Source organism: Procambarus clarkii, chromosome 73, assembly GCF_040958095.1.
Source record: "Procambarus clarkii isolate CNS0578487 chromosome 73, FALCON_Pclarkii_2.0, whole genome shotgun sequence".
Classification (NCBI taxonomy): Eukaryota; Metazoa; Arthropoda; class Malacostraca; order Decapoda; family Cambaridae; genus Procambarus; species Procambarus clarkii.
In genome coordinates, this window is record NC_091222.1 from 3761107 (window position 1) to 3783785 (window position 22679).

Here is a 22679-nt window from a genome sequence, read left to right on the forward strand (position 1 = left end):
GCGAGTCAATTCACAATAAAAATGTTCTGATTCAATTATTTGATATTACTGCTCTTGTTGTATTGTATTGCAAGATGTAATGATCGCTGTATTGTCGTTGCAGAACATAACGACTGTCAAAGGAGAGGAGCAGTATGACATGAATGATTTTGGATATGAATCTACTAATAATCAGCACATTTTCAGCAAGCTGATTAATCAATATGCAAGCAATGCTAATTGCAGTGCAGCAGATATCAAGGTGAGTGAAATCTCGTTTTTTATGAGTATTATGAAGGAGTTCAGTTGTCTTATTATACTCTGCTATATCCTTGTACAGGTCAGACATGTGTCTGTAAATGTCACATATCAGACATGTCTGTAAGTAACACCACCTTTTTCGAGAAGTGACTCGAACCCATACTCCCAGGAGCAACGCAACTGGTATGTACAAGACGCCTTAATCCACTTGACCATCACGACCGGACAAAATGAGGTGATAGCCGAGGCTATTTGAACCACCCCACCGCCGGCACTCGGATAGTAATCTTGGGCATAGCATTTTACCAAATCACCTCATTCTTTGGGGCACACGTGAGGAACACAAATGCGAACAAGCCTGAATGGTCCCCAGGACAATATGCAACTGAAAACTCACACCCCAGAAGTGACTCGAACCCATACTCCCAGGAGCAACGCAACTGGTATGTACAAGACGCCTTAATCCACTTGACCATCACGACCGGACATAATGAGGTGATAGCCGAGGCTATTTGAACCACCCAGGTGTGTAATAAACAATTACACACCTGGTATCTTGTGTACTCAAATCATAACTTTTTTTAACGTTTAACATTTCTTAGATGTTAAATTTCTTAACATTTCTTAAAACCAAGATGCACTTGGTTTTAAGTGCTTCTTTCTCACAATCTTCCTCTTCCTCTCTTCTTCTTCCCGTCGAATATCCTCAAGATCTTCTTTAAGTCCAATTTTGGCAGATATTCTCTCTTCTTTTTGCACCTGAGAGAAAGATGCCTCCATATCACCGCAGTCATCAACTTCATCCCTGAAAAACACATTATATAAGTCACATCTCCAAACAATTATTCTTAAGTATGCAGCTGAAATCTCTTGACCCCTTAAGGATTCGAACAATTTACAAGAGGTCATCATTCATACCGAATCTAAATCTTTACTTCGGGCATTGTTATCCAGCACAAAGATAATATGAAACTCATCACTGAAATCATACAATAGGAAAAGAAGCACACAATCTAGGGCTGTTAGTCACCCTAAATTATATACCAAATTACATTGGCATAGTTGATTATGTAAACGGCAGACTCACTAGTAAAAACTGCTACTGCTTTAACTGTTGTACAGGTAAAAATACCTCTAAGTTTCTCATAGATTAAAGAGCAATTCAAAAAGAAAGAACTCCCAAATATCAAAAGTCGCCACAGAGCCAAAGTAGCGAAAAGCGGACACATTTCAATGTGGTACTAACATGCCACGGGGTACTACTTCTTCAAACCTGGTAAAAAGCTATCCAGAGAATTGCAGTAGCCATACAGACTTAGACTTGTCTATAAGTGCTGCTGGAAGGTAACAAACCCAATAGTTAGAGGGTGTCATAACAGTGGAAAAGATGCAGAAATGCTACATTTACATTACTTATTAGAATGTGAAGCAACTCAAGCACTGCGCATCAAACTCAACATTCAACCAACTTGAGCAGCTGCATTAAATGCAAAATTCACATTTAATGCGACTTCAATAGTTAAAAAAAATTGAAGAATGGGACACACTAGTGAACACTGTGCATCTATATCCACTGCCAAGATAATGTACAAATCACATAATGTACCAAGATAATGTTGTTAAAACAAAAGTACAAAAAGAAGAAAACTATACCTTCATATGAAACTTTGACCCAAATATCAATGTAACAAGATTACTGTCAATAACCGAACTCAATTAGGGCTCACTTCAACCCGTGCTACATGTACATTTCGTTCCAAGTAGTTAAACCTAAAACAAACCAGCTCTAGATGACATAGTTAAGAATGTATATAGAAATATGTGCGTAAATGATAACTAATAGACTCACTAAATGTACAGTAGGATAGCTTCATATTACGATAGATGGAAACTGAAAATCCTAATTCAATAAATCTTTAAATTAAACAAAGAGAAAATAAGTATGGCAGATTCCTTTTTTACATACAATGGTAAAAACCCAACACTCGTGTCTCTTTCTGATCAGTACCAATTATCTGCGTTTTACGCAATTTTATGAGAGGCAATTGTCACGGAGAAAACACTATTAAGAGAAAGTTAAGTTAAAAAGTTCAAAATTCTACACACACTACAGTATTTTTGTAAAATTAATACACTATTATGTAAGGCAAAAAAGAGATATGGGAGAAAATTGTATAAATTTTTAATCAAAGAAAAAGATTTGTCGAAACTATTAAACAAGAGAAAGTGGTGAAAAAATCCTCATGAACAAACTTGCAACAGAATTTACGAGGAAATGTGTTTAGGCATGTGTTTACATCTGTAGCATCGAGAAGAAGAGGCAATAATTTCAAGCATTCAAACAAATACGTAATACAGTATATGCATAAATGTCTGTTAAATAAGAAAGTAGTGTATGTTTAAAACATCTGGAATATCAAATCAACGTATAATAAGATTATAGATAAGGCAGGAAACCAGTACTGTGGCTCCCATCCTGTGACCATTAAGTTAACGCATTCGCACATATGTACACAAAAGGAAAAATACTCAAACAAAATACAATACTCACCGATACTTTCTCTTATCATAGCCAAATAGGTTTCTGATTTCCCTCGAGAAATCTATCCCTTGATCTCCATCGTCAATGAAATCATCCATATCAGAGTCTTCCTCCTCTTCTGAATCACTGGCAATGCGCAGTTTGGGATGTGGAATCTTCTGTGGTCTTAATGGTTTCATGTCTTTTGTTTGCATATATCTAGGCTTCTGAGGTTTCATATCTTTACCAATAGAAGTTTGAGGTTCTGAAGGCGCAGGTCTGGAATTTTGCACAGGTTTGATTCCTTTGATTTGAGGATGATTCCGAGGCCAATGTCCCGCAGTTGCAAATAACTTCATTCTGTCGGTTACTTTAGATTCTTGTTTGGGCTCCTCGAGAGCTTGGTTTAATTTGGCAGTATTTTCTTGTTTCTTTATAATCTCACCATTCTTACTCATTTTTGGTGAATCTTTTACATCAGCCTTTTGTTCCTTTTTCTGGGGCTTTTCAACTCCGGTTTTGTCTTGTGGCAATTTTCCCAACCATTTTAGCTTACGTCTTCTCTCGTCTTCCAGCTTTAGTTTCTCTATGGCAGTCAGAGGCCGACCAAAGTATTTCTGTGATATGCCTTTGTCTTTCTCTTTTTTTCCATCCTTCAAGTTTGCAAGAGGCAGTGACTGCTTCTTGCGAGCAATTACAAGAAGCTCTTTAAAACTCACTGGTGGTGGTGCGTCCGGTCTAGGCGTCACCTTGAGCTTTTTGGGGTTCTTATCATAACCCTTGTTTTCCCTCTCTCTACTGTATTTACGTTTTAATTTTCCAGAAGTTGATTTATCTTCCAGTTGAGTCTTCACTGTGTTGGTAACTCCGCTCTGTAATAACATACAGTAATTTTATTATTATAAAAATACATAATAAAATACCAATATTTTTAGTGTTTTGTAAAAAGAAAATATGGAATCAAAATGTCTCAGCCCAACCTGTCCTCCTACCTAACTCGCAAGCGCCACAGACATGTCTGACCTGTGTCACTTACAGACACATGTTTGACCTGTGTCACTGACAGACACCTGACTGACCTGTGTTACTTACAGACATGTCTGATATGTGACATTTACAGACACATGTCTGACCTGTACAAGGATATAGCAGAGTATAATAAGACAACTGAACTCCTTCATAATACTCATAAAAAACGAGATTTCACTCACCTTGATATCTGCTGCACTGCAATTAGCATTGCTTGCATATTGATTAATCAGCTTGCTGAAAATGTGCTGATTATTAGTAGATTCATATCCAAAATCATTCATGTCATACTGCTCCTCGCCTTTGACAGTCGTTATGTTCTGCAACGACAATACAGCGATCATTACATCTTGCAATACAATACAACAAGAGCAGCAATATCAAATAATTGAATCAGAACATTTTTATTGTGAATTGACTCGCATTCGTCAATAGGCAATCTACAGTTCCCTAATTCCTATGTTACTATGTTCTCTGGGGACATGTTTGATGTCCCAGAGACCCTTTCTCGTCTGTGGCTGAATGGGACACCCAGCTGGTATAGGGACTCCCCACTGAGGCTGTATGGGTCACGCAGCTGGTATAGGGACTCCCCACTGTGGCTGCATGGGACACCCAGCTGGTATAGGGACTCCCCACTGTGGCTGTATGGGACACGCAGCTGGTATAGAGACTCCCCACTGAGGCTGTTTGGGTCACGCAGCTGGTATAGGGACTCCCCACTGAGGCTGTATGGGACACGCAGCTGGTATAGAGACTCCCCACTGTGGCTGTATGGGACACCCAGCTGGTATAGAGACTCCCCACTGTGGCTGTATGGGACACACAGCTGGTATAGGGACTCCCCACTGTGGCTGTATGGGACACGCAGCTGGTATAGGGACTCCCCACTGTTCTTGGTGGGACACCCAGCTGGTATAGGGACTCCCCACTGTGTTGGATGGGACACGCAGCTGGTATAGGGACTCCCCACTGTTCTTGGTGGGACACCCAGCTGGTATAGGGACTCCCCACTGTTCTTGGTGGGACACCCATCTGGTATAGGGACTCCCCACTGTGTTGGATGGGACACGCAGCTGGTATAGGGACTCCCCACTGTTCTTGGTGGGACACCCAGCTGGTATAGGGACTCCCCACTGTTCTTGGTGGGACACCCAGCTGGTATAGGGACTCCCCACTGTGTTGGATGGGACACGCAGCTGGTATAGGGACTCCCCACTGTTCTTGGTGGGACACCCAGCTGGTATAGGGACTCCCCACTGTGTTGTATGGGACACGCAGCTGGTATAGGGACTCCCCACTGTGTTGGATGGGACACCCAGCTGGTATAGGGACTCCCTACTGTGCTGGATGGTCTTAGTTCTAGTATTCTTTTTAAAGCTAAGCACGATTTTTTTGCATAATTATTAACAGTCAAAACTGTTTTTATTTTTTTTTTTTATGAAATTCTTATCATTAATTCAAACTGAACTGATTTACTTTAAAATATTTTTTAACATTGAAATTTTTTATTAGATTATCTGTACAACTGATATTGCAATTTAACTTCGATTTATCATATTGGTTTGTTATTTCATTCGACAAATGTCCCTCCACAGTACCCCGCCTATAGTGATCCTATAGAAAGAACAATCGAGAAACCGTGCTTTATAATTGAAAGAAGAGTCTCGCGCCAGTACGTATTGGTCCTCAGAATACTAGAATTAAGCTGGTAATACCACTTCAATATTTGATTTAAAAAATAATAACACTAATTCAGGTATAAGAAAATGAAAACCATGAAGCTACTAAGACAGTAGTTTCATTAATATTTCTAATAACACCAAATAATCAATATTCTCTGTGCAAGCTTACCTTAGCCTCATCTACAACAAACTTGGAAGCCCCCTTGTTGATTATGGCCTTAACTTGCTTATTACACTTCCTGGCTTGTGCTCTCAGCGCCAGCAAATTCTGAAATGTCAAGTTTTCTGTGTCAAATGTTTTGAATTCAAACACTAAACAATAGGTTGTGGAGTTGTTATAGTTGCCAAGTTTAGCATAATGGCAACTATAACAACTTCACAACCAGCTCCATGGGAAAGACGCTCAAACATTGCTGAACAAGTATTTTGAAATAAAATATTCCATGTGACATACGTATAAAAATAAAACAATTGTTGGTTAAACAACATAATATGTTTGCGTTAAACAAATCTTTTTGAGCTGGTCCCTGTAGTCCTGACCAGTGTGACTTTCTCGTCTATGATGCAGTGTGAATCTTTACTCATCTCAAATCATTAAGCGATATACGTCGTCAAACAGATTTGAAGTTATCAATAAAAACTTCATTTGGCAATATAAGTAAAATAAATAAATTTGGCAATAAAAAGTTCATTTTGCAATAAAATGCCTCATTTGGCAATTCAACTCCAGATTGGAAATAAAAGGTCCCTGCCCTACATTGACAAGAAAGAATTACAGCACACATTCAACACAGCTAAAAAGTAAAAAAAAAAAAAAAAAAAAAAAACTGTTAGTATATTCGACAAAATCAGATATTATGTTCCCCACTCTGCTCTCCTCTCATTATACTACTCGCTAATCTTACATAAGGTGCATTGGGTTCACCCACTGCAAATTACATCAATCCCAACATCACTCAACAACAGTCCGAATAATAACAATCGGTTTTCAAACACAAACCTTTCAAGAGTTTTAAACCCCTCTGTTTAAGTCCTTAAACATGCTAAACATACACTCACTCCACCCATTCTCTTGTGCTTTTTAAATGTACAAAGCCCTTATCCCAAATCCTTATATGAAACTCTTCATTGACAAACGTAATAGAACCCATGTGCACCTCACCAGAATTAATATCTCTGTGATAGCCCCAGAGTCAAACAATCTGTGTAAAAAACTATGCAAATAAATTGTCTATGGAATTCCCTCCCTAAATAATTACAAAGCTGTCCAACCTATGATTTACTCAAAAGTAAAACCAAAAAATAGCTAATTTCAAGCTCATAGTTTCCACCCATGTGCTCCAAATTCACACTGCATCTTGTGCTGCCGACTTCCCCAATATTAGTAGTAAAGACATGCAACTTCATCACTGTAATCACTGCCATCAACTTATATCGTAGTTATTATGTTCAACACAACATACATGTTTTGCTACAATGTACCTACTTATAATAATCTGTTATGTACTCGCACAAAATAAATAAATAAATGAGGAGACTCGCTACAGCTCATAACACAGCCCGGCTTCTCCACCGTCACTCTAACACATGTACTAAACTGTCCGAACCTAACCTAACTGCGGACCCACGAACAGAAAACGGGACATCACGTCAATTATGTGAGCCGCGGCTATATTTGGTACATCAGTTTTTGACCTTTAGAGATTTTTAAGTCAAAATGCAATGTAGTACTGGAGAGGCCAGGTTGTATAACAGGCAGAGAAGATATGGTTTTGCTCTTGACAATTGGAGATCCCGGGTTCGATTCCCAGGCTGAACAGAAGTGGTTGGGAAATTTTCCTTTCCCTTAATGCCGCTGTTCACCTTGCAATTAATAGTTACCTAGGAGTTAGGCATTGCGGATTGTATGCTGGTAAAGGTCAGTAGTTTGACCTTGAGGGGACCTCAATGCAAGCCTAAAGTATACATGTACTGGGAACTTCCTTTAAAAACAAAGTATTTAAAGAACTAGCTGACACCCTGTCCTCCCCGCCATTCCCCCCCCCCTTCCCTATTCCCTCATCCCAACAATCATTTTCCACTCCCCCATCCCCCTCTCCCCTGTTCCCTCTTCCTCCCACCATTCCCTTCCCTGTCCCCTCGTCTTCGTCACCATCCCCCACTCTCCTTGTCCTCCCCACCATTCTAAACTGGGGAGGACAAGTAAACCACCATTCTCCCGTCCCCTCATCCTTCCCACCAATCCCCATTCCCTAGTCTGATGCGTTCCCAAATGATCTGATGTTCCCATCAGAAAAATGGGAACATCAAATGATATGATGGTATCATTATCACTGAAAAATAAGAAAAACAGTTAAGAAAACGAAATGTAAAACAATGAAAAAATAAAGAAATAAATTATACTCACAAAATGAACGGTAAGATAACATCACAGCCCAATTCCAACGCAATGTCACACAAAATAATTAAATCAAAATGAATATAAATCGAAATCTATGAAAATTCAATTCATCAACGAAATCGGAAACAATGATATGGAATCGCAGTATATTTAGTATAGCATGTACTGCTTCTACGTGCAACAAATGGCACTGTTTTTCCAATTAAAAACTTGTTTTTACCTGTCACGTGAGAGGCATCTATATAGTAGATATATAAAAATACGTCCGTATTCGAATGGAACATTGTTTCAAAATTTCAAAGCAATCGGTAAAGAGGTTTCGGATATTTCTCTCACATGAAAAACGCAGTTTAAAAAAAAAATGTTTACCTGTCACAGACATGATATCTATATAGTAGGTATATAAAAACACGCTCTATGCGAATGGAACGTTGTGTCAAAATTTCAAAGCAATCGGTGAAGAAGTTTGGGAGTTTACCGATTTTGAACAAATGAACATTTTCAATTTTATTTATATAGATATTCCAATTCACTTTAAAACCTGAAAGCAATACTTGAAATAAAGAAGAGAGGCAAGTGTCGCCCTGCTCCTCCTCCTGACTAACTTTTTCCAGCACAAGAACACGGTGTAACAAGTCAACTTTGAGCTCAAATATGTAAGGTGAACACGAAGAACAATAGATAAAATTATATTATATGAACATTAGTAGGAGTAAAAGAGTTAGAGAGACCACAGCATGCCACAGGAAAAACAAGAGTAGAGGCATCATGAGGAAGCCATCAGTGTATTCAGTAATTATGTTAGGTAATCTTGAAATGATTTCGGGGCCTAGCGCTCCCGCGGCTCGGTCCTTGACAAGGCCTCCTTGTTACACATCCCCAGGAAGTATTGCTTCTTGGAAGCAGCCCGTAGCAGCTGTCTAACTCCCAGGTATCTATTTACTGCTAGGTATACAGGGGCATCAGGGTGAAATAAATTCTGCCCATTTCTTTCCGCCTCCACTGGGGAGGCGGAACCCAGAACCTTGGAACTACGAATCCAGAGAGCTGCCCAGCCCCTTACAGGAATGATAAATAGGCGCTATTTTGTCATGGAAATTAATTGTCTGCCACATTCTTATTTCGATCATAAATTTCACAGATACATAAATTTTGTCTAGTACAAAAAGAGATAAAAAATCAATATATTTTATTTTTTAATAATGCCTAATTAATCGGCTTAAACAAGAACGGGGATCAAAATACGCTACAACAATAGGATTAGTATTGCCTAACTCTTTACAGCACTGGTTCATTGTTATCTGTTCAGGAAAGAAAATCACGTGAAAATTTGTGAATTTACAGCATATTAAAATCCTTAAATAAACCTACCTCTTTCTTAAGCCGAGCTTCTTCATTCTCCTTCTGCTTCAACTCTTCTTTCCTGGACAACACAGCTTGGATTGCTTCCGGTTTAGGAGCTGGTCTTTCTACCTTGTTTGGCCTGGAGGACGTTGCACGAAACCCACTGATTGCTGCCTGAAATAATATAAATGATAGTGTGCTTGGTTTAATTAAGTAAGGACATAAAAATCAATTAAACTGGCTAATATGTGGCTCCTATTTACATCCACCAAAACTCATTCATATGTCTAACCTACGCTTGAGACAACCAACAGATCCTACGCCTACTATATTACCCGAAAATTTGTACCACAAATCCACATCCCTGGGTAAATGTAAAAGGTAAATACAACCATTATTTACCCAGGTCTTCGCTAAATCTTAATTTATCCAATTTATAACCTATATTGGATATCCTTATCCTATATATCCTATTATATATATTATGTATTTATCAGTATGGCGAAGAGTTAGGGGTGACATGATAAAGGTTTACAAGTGGAAGAATGGTCATAACAAGGGGGGATATTAATAGGGTATTAAAAGTATCAACGTAAGACAGAACACGAAACAATGGGTATAAATTGGTTAAGTTTAGATTTAGGAGGCATGGTAAAATATTGGTGTGGTAACAAGGTTGTTGATTTGTGGAACCAATTACCGTGAAACATTGTGGAGGTGGGGTCCATCGATTGTTTCAAGCGTGGGTAGGACATATATATGAGTGGGATTGGGTGGTTATATATTAGACCTGTCTCGTATGGGCCCATAGGCATTCGGCAGTTACCTTTACTCCTATGTGTTTATACATATTAAACCGTATTTTCATTTTTTGTACTTGTACACTTCAATCATGTCAACCCCAACTTCTCGCTTTTAATAATAATACCGGATTACGAATTTGCGCCCAGTAAATCCTCCCCGGCCAGGATACGAACCCGTGACAAAGCGCTAGCGGAACGCCAGGCGAGTGTCTTACAACTACACCACGGAGACTGATTAATATTATATTAAAAATCTTAAATATTAAGAAAGAGATAAGGAGGCCAAAAAAGATACTATGAAGTTTGTATAGCAGGGCAAGCAAAGACAAATCCTAAAGGGATTTTCAGTTATATTGAACAAATATTAGCAAAAGGATAGGTTCATTAAAAACTGAGACAGGTAAGCTAATGGATAATGACCAAGAGATGAGTAGTATTTTTAATAAATATTTTATCTCGTATTTACTAAAGAATAACTTAATTCTATGCCTTCAGCCGAACAAGGCTAAGTGGGTGGGGTCGAGGACAGGTTGACTAGTCTAACAGTTACCAAGGACGATATTATTAAACAAATAGTAAAACTTAAACAAAACAAATCTTCAGGGCCGAATGAAGCGTTTGTCAGGATGCTTAAAGTCAGTCACAGTGAGAGGTTGTGCTAGCTGGAGCTCCGATTCTAATAACATTATTATTGCAATAATGGAAGGATTAGTGAGGGATTTGGTGAGTCTGGTTGGAGCTCTGAGAGCAGAGATGGATTCCCTGCGGGAGGAGGTGCGACGGCTGGGACTTCGGGAGGAAACGAAGGAGGAGGCCAGTGTTGACGGGACCTCATTAAGAAGGACTGACGGGACCAGTATTAAGAAGTCCTCGTCTTGGCAAGTTGTGAAAGACAGGGGTCTTAAGAAGACCTTGGCAAAACCGAAAACAAAAAGCCTACACCTAAGGACTTTTAATGCATTTGACGTATTAGAGGACGAGTGCTGTGTTGAACCTGTTGTTCAACGAGGTGGCAAAGACAAATTAACGAGGAGCATTAAAGCGCAGGTCCCTCAAACTGCTCGAAAGGAAAAGGGAGAATCGAAGCGAATTTTGGTTGTGGGAGATTCCCAGGTGGGGTATTTAGACAGAACGTTTTGTGCCAGAGATAGGGGGAACAGATTAAGGGTTTGCTACCCGGGAGCTGGAATTGGTGATATTGTTGGAAACATGAATGATATTATGACAGGAAATGGAAACAAACCCATTATTTGTATTAGTGCAGGGGGTAATGATGTTGGACGAGTTAGGAGTGAGGAACTAATACAGAGATTAAGGACAGCCATTGAATTAGTTAGGAGCAAGGGAGGAATCCCGATCATATGTGGCATTCTTCCAAGAAAGGGAGTGGGAAATGAATGGATGTCAAGGGCACTTGTTGTCAACTGCCGGCTGGAAATATATTGCAAATCAAATGCAATATCTTTCATAGACAACTGGGAACACTTCTATGGAGGAAATGAAATGTATGCTCGTGATGCGGTGCATCTATCGAGAGCTGGGGTTGTTGCTGTTGTGAACTCGTTGAAAGAAGTGGTTACAGGTGTTTGTTTGGATGTAAAGTGTTAGTAGATAGAGGTATGGGAATTGATTTGGAGGAAGGAGATAATAAAAGTACGTGTTTGTGGGAGAAAGGAATTGGTAAAATGATCAGGGAAAGAGAAGGGCCTCAAAATTGCAATTCACTTAGGGTATATTACACTAACAGTAGAAGTCTAAGAAATAAAATGAACGAATTAAATGCTCTTGTCTGCACAGAAAAAATAGATATTATTGCACTTACCGAAACGTGGATGAATGTAGAAAATAGAGAACTATTAGCTGAATATCAAATAAATGGATTTAAACTATTTCACACAGATAGATATATTAGACAAGGAGGGGGAGTAGCCATATATGTTAGGGACAATTTGAAATGTAGTCTCAAAGAGGGAATCAAAACTGAGCCACACACAGAAACTATTTGCATAGAATTATACGAAAAAGCAAATAATATTATAATAGGAGTTATATATAGGCCACCAAACTTAGGCAGAATGGAAGCAAAGCATCTATGGGATGAAATATCTAGGGCATCTAGATCTAACAGTATTTACGTCATGGGTGACTTTAATTTTAGTGGAATAAACTGGTTGAACAAAACAGGGAATAGTGAAGCAGAAGATTTTATAGAATTAATTGACGATTGCTTTCTTACGCAACACATTAAGGAACCAACACGGGAAAATAATATTTTAGATTTAGTGTTAACTAACAGGGAAACACAAACTAATGACATCGAAATAGGGAGTGAGCTAGGGAACAGTGATCACAAAGAAATCAGATTTAGCATAGAATGGAATAGACCTGTAGGAGAAAATTCTGTTAAAGTGCCAGATTTTCGAAAAGCTGATTTTAATAGCCTTAGAAATTTTTTGGGTCAAATTGATTGGAAAGTCTTGGGTATGGGATGGGGGCCGGTCTTGTAGCGATTCATGAACCCAGCGATAGGTGACGTAAATGGGGATTTCGATGTGGATTCAATATATAACTTATTTAAGAATATTCTAAACAAAGCACAGGAACGTAGTATACCATACAAATTGAATAGAATACTAATGACCCAAAGTGGATAACAAAGAATTTGAAGAACCTTATAGGTAAAAAGAGAGCTTGGTACAAAAGGATTAAAAATGGGGAGGTCACTTTAGAACAGGAATTCGTACAACTGGTTAGAAATGTTAAAAAAGAGATAAGGAAAGCAAAAAGAAACTATGAATTTCGCATAGCAGGGCAAGCAATGACAAATCCTAAAGGGTTTTTTCAGTTATATCGTACTAAGACTAGGGAAAGGATAGGTCCATTAAAAACTGAGACAGGTCAAATAACAGATAGTGATGAAGAGATGAGTAGTATTTTTAATAAATATTTTGTATCTGTATTTACTAAAGAGGAACTTAACAATATGCCTTCAGCCGAACAAGTCTATGTGGGTGGGGACGAGGACAGGTTGACGAGTTTAGCAGTTACCAGGGAGGATGTTCTTAAACAAATAGTAAAACTCAAACCAAACAAATCCCCAGGGCCGGATGAAGTGTTTGCCAGGGTGCTTAAAGAATGCAAAGAGGAGCTTTGTGACCCATTGTCTACCATATTTAATATATCAATAGAGTCAGGCAGAGTGCCAGAGTTTTGGAAAGTTGATACCAGTTTTTAAGAAAGGAGATAGATCACTTGCGTCTAATTATCGACCAATTAACCTAACGTCTATTGTGGGCAAGTTACTCGAATCTATAATAGCAAATAAAATTCGTCTTCATCTTGAAAAACATAAATTAATAATTGAGTCGCAACATGGTTTTATAAATGGCCGTTCATGTTTAACAAATTTGTTATCTTTTTATTCTAGCATTGTTGAGGCAGTTGATAGTGGTAAGGATTGTGATGTTGTGTAACTTGACTTTAGCAAAGCTTTTGATACAGTGCCACATGAAAGACTGATTACAAAAGATAAAGTCTCATGGTATTGGGGGTGCTATATTAAGCTGGATTAGGGCATGGCTATACCAAAGGAAACAGAGTTAGTATAAATGGAGTCAAGTCAGAGTGGGAAAATGTTGTAAGTGGGGTGCCTCAGGGCTCTGTCCTGGGCCCTCTGTTGTTTATAATATATATAAATGATTTAGATTCAGGTTTGAGTAGCAACATTTGCAAATTTGCCGATGATACGAAAATCGGTAGGGAAATTAATTCGGAGGAGGACTCACTATCACTTCAAGTTGATCTAGATAGGGTTTTGAAATGGTCGAAGGATTGGCAGATGCAGTTTAATGCTGATAAATGTAAAGTTCTGAGGTTAGGTAATGATACGAGCTAGATGGTGTTGAGATTGCGAAGTCGAATTGCGAAAGGGATCTGGGAGTTATGATTAGTAAGAATTTAAAACAAAAGGATCAATGCATAAATGTTCGTAATAAGGCAAATCGGACACTTGGATTTATTAATCGCTGCGTTAGTAACAAGACACCTGGTGTGGTTCTCAAGCTATATCTTGCTCTAGTTAGGCCCCCATTTAGATTATGCAGTTCAGTTTTGGTCGCCATATTATTGAATGGATACAAATTCACTTGAACGTGTCCAGCGTAGGATGACTAAGTTAATTCCCCAAATTAGAAATCTTTCATATGAAGAAAGATTAACAAAGCTTAAGTTGCATTCACTGGAAAGGCGAAGAGTTAGGGGTGACATGATAGAGGTTTACAAGTGGGTGAATGGACATAACAAAGGGGATATTAATAGGGTATTAAAAGTATCAACACAAGACAGAACACGAAACAATGGGTATAAATTGGATAAGTTTAGATTTAGGAAAGACTTTGGTAAATATTGGTTCAGTAACAGGGTTGTTGATTTGCGGAACCAATTGCCGCGTAACATGTTGGACATGTATATGAGTGGGATTGGGTGGTTATAAATAGGAGCTGCCTCGTATGGGCCAACAGGGCTTCTGCAGTTGCCTTTGTTCTTATGTTATATATTAAATCCACATCGAAATCCCCTTTTACGTCACCTATCGCTGGGTTCATGTCTCGCTCCAAGACTGGCCCACACCCCATACCCAAGACTTTCCAATCTATTTGACCCAAAAAATTTCTTAGGCTAATAAAATAAGCTTTTCGAAAATCGGGCTCTTTAACAGAATTTTCTCTGGTCTATTCCATTCTGTCCTAAATCTGATTTCTTTGTGATCACTGTTCCCTAGCTCACTCCACATTTCGATGTCATTAATTTGTGTTTCCCTGTTAGTTAACACTAAATCTAAAATATTATTTTCCCGCGTTGGTTCCTTAATGTGTGGCGTAAGAAAGCAATCATCAATTAATTCTAGAAAATTCTCTGCTTCACTATTCCCTGTTTTGCTCAACCAGTTTATTCCAATAAAATTAAAGTCACCCATGACATGGTTGACTTTTTAAACTAGTCAACCTGTCCCTGTCCCCACCCACATATACTGGATCGGCTGAAGACATATTGTTAAGTTCCACTTTAGTAAATACAGATATAAAATATTTATTAAAAATACTACTCTCTACATCATTATCTGTTATTTGATCTGTCTCAGTTTTTAATGGACCTATCCTTTCCCTAATCTTTGTCCGGTAAAACTGGAGAAACCCTTCAGGATTTGTCTTTGCTTGCTCTGCTATGCAAACTTCATAGTTTCTTTTTGCTTTCCAAAAATAGCTAATAGTTCTCTATTTTCTACATTCATCCACGTTTCTGTAAGCTCGATAATATATTTTTGTCTGTTCAGATAAGAGCATTCAATTCGTTTATTTTATTTCTTATACTTCTTCTGTTAGTGTAATATACCCTAAGTGAATTGTTATTTTGAGGCCCTTCTCTTTAACATCATTACCCCCTGCACTAATACAAATAATGGGTTTGTTCCAATTTCCCGTCATAATATCTTTCATGTTTCCAACAATATCACCAATACCAGCTCCCGGATAGCAAACCCTTAACCTGTTCCCCTTATCTCTGGCACAAAACGTTCTGTCTAAATACCTCACCTGGGAATCTCCCATAACCAAAATTTGCTTTGTTCCTCCCTTTTCCCTTTCTTTGAGGAACCTGCGCTTCAATGATCCTCGTTGCTTTGTCTTTGCCTCCCCGTTGAACTACAGGTTCACCACAGCACTCGTCCACTAACACATCAAATGCGTTAGAAGTCCTTAGGCTATTACTGTCGGTTTTGCCAAGGTCTTCTTAGGACCCCTGTCCTTTACAATTTGCCAAGACGAGGTCTTTTTAATGCTGGTCGCCTCCTTTGTTTCTTCCTGATGTTGTTTCAGCTGTCGTACCTCCTCCCGTAGTGAATCCAGCTCTGTCCTCAGAGCTCCAACTAGATTCACCAGTTCCTTCACTTTTCCTTCTATTATTGGTGTAATAATATTACTACAATCGGAGCTCCAGCTAACGCAACCTCTCATTGTGACAGCACCTCACTGACTGGAACGTGTGTCGTAGGAAGCAGCTACGGTGAAGGACTATCGCTACATACGTCTTCCGCAAATTTCATTGTGTCCCCCACTAACTCTGCCTATTACTTTTAATTACATCATTGTATGATGTATAAGACTCCTGACTTTTTTTACATGACTGAGATTGACTTCTCCACAAAATGTTTATTTAAATCTCCTTTGGGTGCAGTATACCTCTTAATATTTGGTTTAACATAAGAAATGGTCTGACTGGTCATGAGAATTTTTAGATTACTTTTTTATTAAAATATTCAAGAAAATTCTAAAATTTAAATAACTTAAATTTGCCTCCCCCCTGCAACAACAAATACATTTACCCTCAATAGTGACATTTACCATAAATAGTGAGGTTACTGTGGCTGGCGTGCCTTATGTTACCTCTTGGTTCTTTGTGTGTTTACTGATTGAGTAACAAAATTCTACACCAGTTGTAATTGTACTTTGTATAAATACTATTTTACTGCCTGTTGTCTAGTATTGAGTGTAAAAAATAGCAAAGAATTGGTTTCCAAGTTAAATAGCTGAGCAATCCAAGAAGAGAAGTTTTCCGGATTTGTTGTGTACATTGGTTTTCATTTCATACATATTTAGTGTATATGTCTCATTGAATATGACCGCATATTCTGTATTTACTATTTTCTGGTTTAGGGCTTCTATCCCTCTAACTATTTTCTTAGCATCAGGGCTTAGCTGAAATAGGAGTTCTCCAAAACTTATTTTCGTAATTTTAAGGTGAAGAAAAGAAGTGAATTACAATAGAATGTATTACACTTATTTATACAATTTGCACAACGCTTCGAACCTCCATGGTTCATTCTCAAGTGAAAGGAATTTTCAGGTTTGGTTGATTTTATACCCGCACTGGGTCAGGTGATAAAACAATAAATGTGAAAACATGGGGGAATACATAAGAACATAAGAATATAAGAATGGAGAAGGCCTATTGGCCCATACGAGGCAGCTGCTATCTACATACAATGATTAGTCAAGTGTAATTGTCCTGTTATGTTGAACGGTGTCTTCTGTGTTGGCATCGTTATGTTCTATTTAGTGTATAGAGTATATTCTTTCCCAGTGTGGAGTTTCTTCCCTGAGTAATATTCCTCCCTAATTCCTCCTTTGGCTAAAATTCATTTCCTTAGATTTGAAATTTCTCCCTTGGAAAGCAAGTGCCTTTACACACAGAGATCACACTAAAGTGATGTATCAAATGAACAAATCCACAAGGGCAGTGACGAGGATTCGAACCTGCGTAGGGGAGTAAGCTCAGTCTGAGAGCTAGCTCAGTCGATTAAGGCAGTGTCTGGGATGCTCCCAGATGCAGGTTCGAATCCTCGTCAATGCCCTTGTGGATTTGTTCAAGTGCCTTTCTTTACAGCTGAATATAAATATATTTTTTTAAATTTACACATTATATACACATCTCACTTGCAGTTCTCGTGGTAGGAAGCCTTCTATTGATAGTTTAGTCATAAAAAGCGGTAAATACCAAAGTTCAAAAGAACTTTGTTGTTGCTTTGTTCAACACCTGTTGAACAAGCTCTTGTTCAACAGGTGCTTGTTCATGTTCACATTTGGTGACGCAGAAGTGCCACATATATTATCATGTTTTTCACAGCATAATATTCAAGGATTATTACATAAAATTGGCAGCTATGTACTTTTTAGACATTCTTTTATTGATATAATCTGTACACTACAGCATTTCTCTCCAGCTACTATGACAGGTGACGTTTTTCACACTTCTCCAGGCAGGGGATGGCAGTTAAAGAAAAACATTTAAAACGTGGACAAATGAAAATTAAAATAGAATTTAAAATGCAGTTTCCATTTCCTATAGATGCCTTTCTTCCTCGCCCTGATTGCCCCTCCATAAAGGGACGGGGTGAGAGGGGCGGGAGTGAAACACAATAAATGTTTACATGTAGCACCTAATAGACAGAGTTGCATAAAAAAAATTATGAAATATTAAACTTTTCAAAAGTTTTTTCTATCAGAAATTATAATGTGCAGTGATAATTTTAATTTAAATATATATGGATGGTATTTTTATGATTTGAGTCAAAGTTAAATTATAAGCTAATCTTAAATATGCTGAACATTTCTCAATACCGCCTAACCCACGTAAAATATTTCTAAGCTAAAAACAAGATGTCAAAATATTAATAAACAGCTTTGAAAGACATTTCTTGAAATGCCAAGCAAAGTCGCTGTCTATGTGAGGTCTTGCTTACTAGGCCACATATTGCTGTTATGGCGGCTAGTTATGATATAGATGGGTAGATAGATATATAGATGGATTGATAGAATCATAGATAGATAGATTCATTCATAGATACATACATACATACGTACATACTAACATACATACATGTGTGTAAGTCACGAAAATTAACACGTGATGAAAAATGTGAATGTCAGACCACGGAGGAAGAATTGAATTTCCATAAATTTTGCTCCTGTTTCAGTTCTTCCTCCGTGGTCTGACACTGTCACAAACATACATAAATGGATTGATAGATATAGAACATGTCAAATTACCTAACATTTTGTCAAAATATGTTATATGCCCCATGTAACATAATAAAATTAGAACTTCAATACAGAAATGGCGGAAACGTATGGGGACTGAATAGTGCAAAAAAGGTGGCTAGTGAATGGGGCGAAAATGGTTACCTTGAGGTGTTTCCGGGACTTAGCTTCAACGCGGCTAAATCGTCGACCAGGCCTCTTAAAGAGGGTGAGGCTAACGAGTGAATGAGGCAAGAAGACTGGTGAGTGAATGGGGCGAAAAGGGTGGTGAGTGAATGGATCAAGAAGGGTGGTGAGTGAATGGGGCGAGAAGGGTGGTGTGTGAATGGGGCAAGAAGGGTGGTGAGTGAATGAGGCGAGAAGGGTGGTGAGTGAACGGGGTGGGAATGTTGGTGAGTGAATGGGGCGAGAAGGGTGGTGAGTGAATTGGGTGGGAATGTTGGTGAATGAATGGGGTGTGAATTGTGGTGGCATTTACAATAAACAATTACACACCTGGTATCTTGTGTACTCAAATCATAACTTTTTTTAACGTTTAACATTTCTTAGATGGTTTTAAGTGCTTCTTTCTCACAATCTTCCTCTTCCTCTCTTCTTCTTCTCGTCGAATATCCTCAAGATCTTCTTTAAGTCCAATTTTGGCAGATATTCTCTCTTCTTTTTGCACCTGAGAGAAAGATGCCTCCATATCACCGCAGTCATCAACTTCATCCCTGAAAAACACATTATATAAGTCACATCTCCAAACAATTATTCTTAAGTATGCAGCTGAAATCTCTTGACCCCTTAAGGATTCGAACAATTTACAAGAGGTCATCATTCATACCGAATCTAAATCTTTACTTCGAGCATTGTTATCCAGCCAGCACAAAGATAATATAAAACTCATCACTGAAATCTTACAATAGGAAAAGAAGCACACAATCTAGGGCTGTTAGTCACCCTAAATTATATACCAAATTACATTGGCATAGTTGATTATGTAAAAGGCAGACTCACTAGTAAAAACTGCTACTGCTTTAACTGTTGTACAGGTAAAAATACCTCTAAGTTTCTCATAGATTAAAAAGCAAATCAAAAAGAAAGAACTCCCAAATATCAAAAGTCGCCACAGAGCCAAAGTAGCGAAAAGCGGACACATTTCAATGTGGTACTAACATGCCACGGGGTACTACTTCTTCAAACCTGGTAAAAAGCTATCCAGAGAAATTGCATTAGCCATACAGACTTAGACTTGTCTATAAGTGCTGCTGGAAGGTAACAAACCCAATTGTTAGAGGGTGTCATATCTGTGGAAACGATGCAGAAATGCTACTTTTACATTACGTATTAGAATGTGAAGCAACTCAAGCACTGCGCATCAAACTCAACATTCAACCAACTTGAGCAGCTGCATTAAATGCAAAATTCACATATAATGCGACTTCAATGGTTAAAAAAAATTGAAGAATGGGACACACTAGTGAACACTGTGCATCTATATCCACTGCCAAGATAATGTACAAATCACATAATGTACCAAGATAATGTTGTTAAAACAAAAGTGCGAAAAGAAGAAAACTATACCTTCATATGAAACTTTGACCCAAATATCAATGTAACAAAATTACTGTCAATAACCGAACTCAATTAGGGCTCACTTCAACCCGTGTTACATGTACATTTCGTTCCAAGTAGTTAAACCTAAAACAAACCAGCTCTAGATGACATAGTTAAGAATGCATATAGAAATATGTGCGTAAATGATAACTAATAGACTCACTAAATGTACAGTAGGTTAGCTTCATATTACGGTAGATGGAAACTGAAAATCTTAATTCAATAAATCTTTAAATTAAACAAAGAGAAAATAAGTATGGCAGATTCCTTTTTTACATACAATGGTAAAAACTCAACATTCGTGTCTCTTTCTGATCAGTGTCAGTTATCTGCGTTTTATGCAATTTTATGAGAGGCAATTGTCACGGAGAAAACCCTAGGAAGAGAAAGTTAAGTTTAAAAGTTCAAAATTCTACACACACTACAGTATTTTTGTAAAATTAATACACTATTATATGAGACAAAAAAGAGATATGGGAAAAAATTGTATATATTTTTAATCAAAGAAAAAGATTTGTCGAAACTATTAAACAAGAGAAAGTGGTGAAAGAATCCTCATGAACAAACTTGCAATAGAATTTACGAGGAAATGTGTTTAAGCATGTGTTTACATCTGTAGCATCGAGAACAAGAGGCAATAATTTCAAGCATTCAAACAAATACGCAATACAGTATATGCATAAATGTCTGTTAAATAAGAAAGTAGTGTATGTTTAAAACATCTGGAATATCAAAGCAACGTATAATAAGGTTATAGATAAGGCAGGAAACCAGTACTGTGGCTCCCATCCTGTGACCATTTAGTTAACGCTTTTGCACATATGTACACAAAAGGAAAAATACTCAAACAAAATACAATACTCACCGATACTTTCTCTTATCATAGCCAAATAGGTTTCTGATTTCCCTCGAGAAATCTATCCCTTGATCTCCATCGTCAATGAAATCATCCATATCAGAGTCTTCCTCCTCTTCTGAATCACTGGCAATGCGCAGTTTGGGATGTGGAATCTTCTGTGGTCTTAATGGTTTCATGTCTTTTGTTTGCATATATCTAGGCTTCTGAGGTTTCATATCTTTACCAATAGAAGTTTGAGGTTCTGAAGGCGCAGGTCTGGAATTTTGCACAGGTTTGATTCCTTTGATTTGAGGATGATCCCGAGGCCAATGTCCCGCAGTAGCAAATAACTTCATTCTGTCCGATACTTTAGATTCTTGTTTGGGCTCCTCGAGAGCTTGGTTTAATTTGGCAGTATTTTCTTGTTTCTTTATAATCTCACCATTCTTACTCAGTTTTGGTGAATCTTTTACATCAGCCTTTTGTTCCTTTTTCTGGGGCTTTTCAACTCCGGTTTTGTCTTGTGGCAATTTTCCCAACCATTTTAGCTTACGTCTTCTCTCGTCTTCCAGCTTTAGTTTCTCTATGGCAGTCAGAGGCCGACCAAAGTATTTCTGTGATATGCCTTTGTCTTTCTCTTTTTTTCCATCCTTCAAGTTTGCAAGAGGCAGTGACTGCTTCTTGCGAGCAATTACAAGAAGCTCTTTAAAACTCACTGGTGGTGGTGCGTCCGGTCTAGGCGTCACCTTGAGCTTTTTGGGGTTCTTATCATAACCCTTGTTTTCCCTCTCTCTACTGTATTTACGTTTTAATTTTCCAGAAGTTGATTTATCTTCCAGTTGAGTCTTCACTGTGTTAGTAATTCCGCTCTGTAATAACATACAGTAATTTTATTATTATAAAAATACATAATAAAATACCAATATTTTTATGTTTTGTAAAAAGAAAATATGGAATCAAAATGTCTCAGCCCAACCTGTCCTCCTACCTAACTCGCAAGCGCCACAGACATGTCTGACCTGTGTCACTTACAGACACATGTTTGACCTGTGTCACTTACAGACACCTGACTGACCTGTGTTACTTACAGACACATGTCTGATATGTGACATTTACCGACACATGTCTGACCTGTACAAGGATATAGCAGAGTATAATAAGACAACTGAACTTCATAATACTCATAAAAAACGAGATTTCACTCACCTTGATATCTGCTGCACTGCAATTAGCATTGCTTGCATATTGATTAACCAGCTTGCTGAAAATGTGCTGATTATTAGTAGATTCATATCCAAAATCATTCATGTCATACTGCTCCTCTCCTTTGACAGTTGTTATGTTCTGCAACGACAATACAGCGATCATTACATCTTGTAATACACTACAACAAGAGCAGCAATATCAAATAATTGAATCAGAACATTTTTATTGTGAATTGACTCGCATTCGTCAATAGGCATTCTACAGTTCCCTAATTCCTATGTTACTATGTTCTATGGGGACATGTTTGATGTCCCAGAGACCCTTTCTCGTCTGTGGCTGAATGGGACACCCAGCTGGTATAGGGACTCCCCACTGAGCCTGTATGGGTCACGTTGCTGGTATAGGGACTCCCCACTTTG

The 22679-nt window shown here is 38.1% G+C and overlaps 1 protein-coding gene across 1 annotated transcript in view; it reads right to left on the reverse strand.

Annotated features, from left to right (window-relative positions):
- Positions 1-864: 864 nt before the first annotated feature.
- LOC138356546 (DNA ligase 1-like) overlaps positions 865-22679 on the reverse strand; it is a 28521-nt gene continuing 6706 nt past the window's right edge. Inside the window, exons 4-11 of the mRNA XM_069312738.1 lie at positions 22261-22398; positions 21082-21923; positions 19192-19330; positions 9248-9394; positions 5645-5743; positions 3973-4110; positions 2792-3633; positions 865-1045 (exon numbers count right to left, since the gene is read on the reverse strand). Coding sequence (XP_069168839.1) covers positions 865-1045; positions 2792-3633; positions 3973-4110; positions 5645-5743; positions 9248-9394; positions 19192-19330; positions 21082-21923; positions 22261-22398 — 2526 coding nt within the window. The remainder of the gene's footprint in view (positions 1046-2791; positions 3634-3972; positions 4111-5644; positions 5744-9247; positions 9395-19191; positions 19331-21081; positions 21924-22260; positions 22399-22679) is intronic.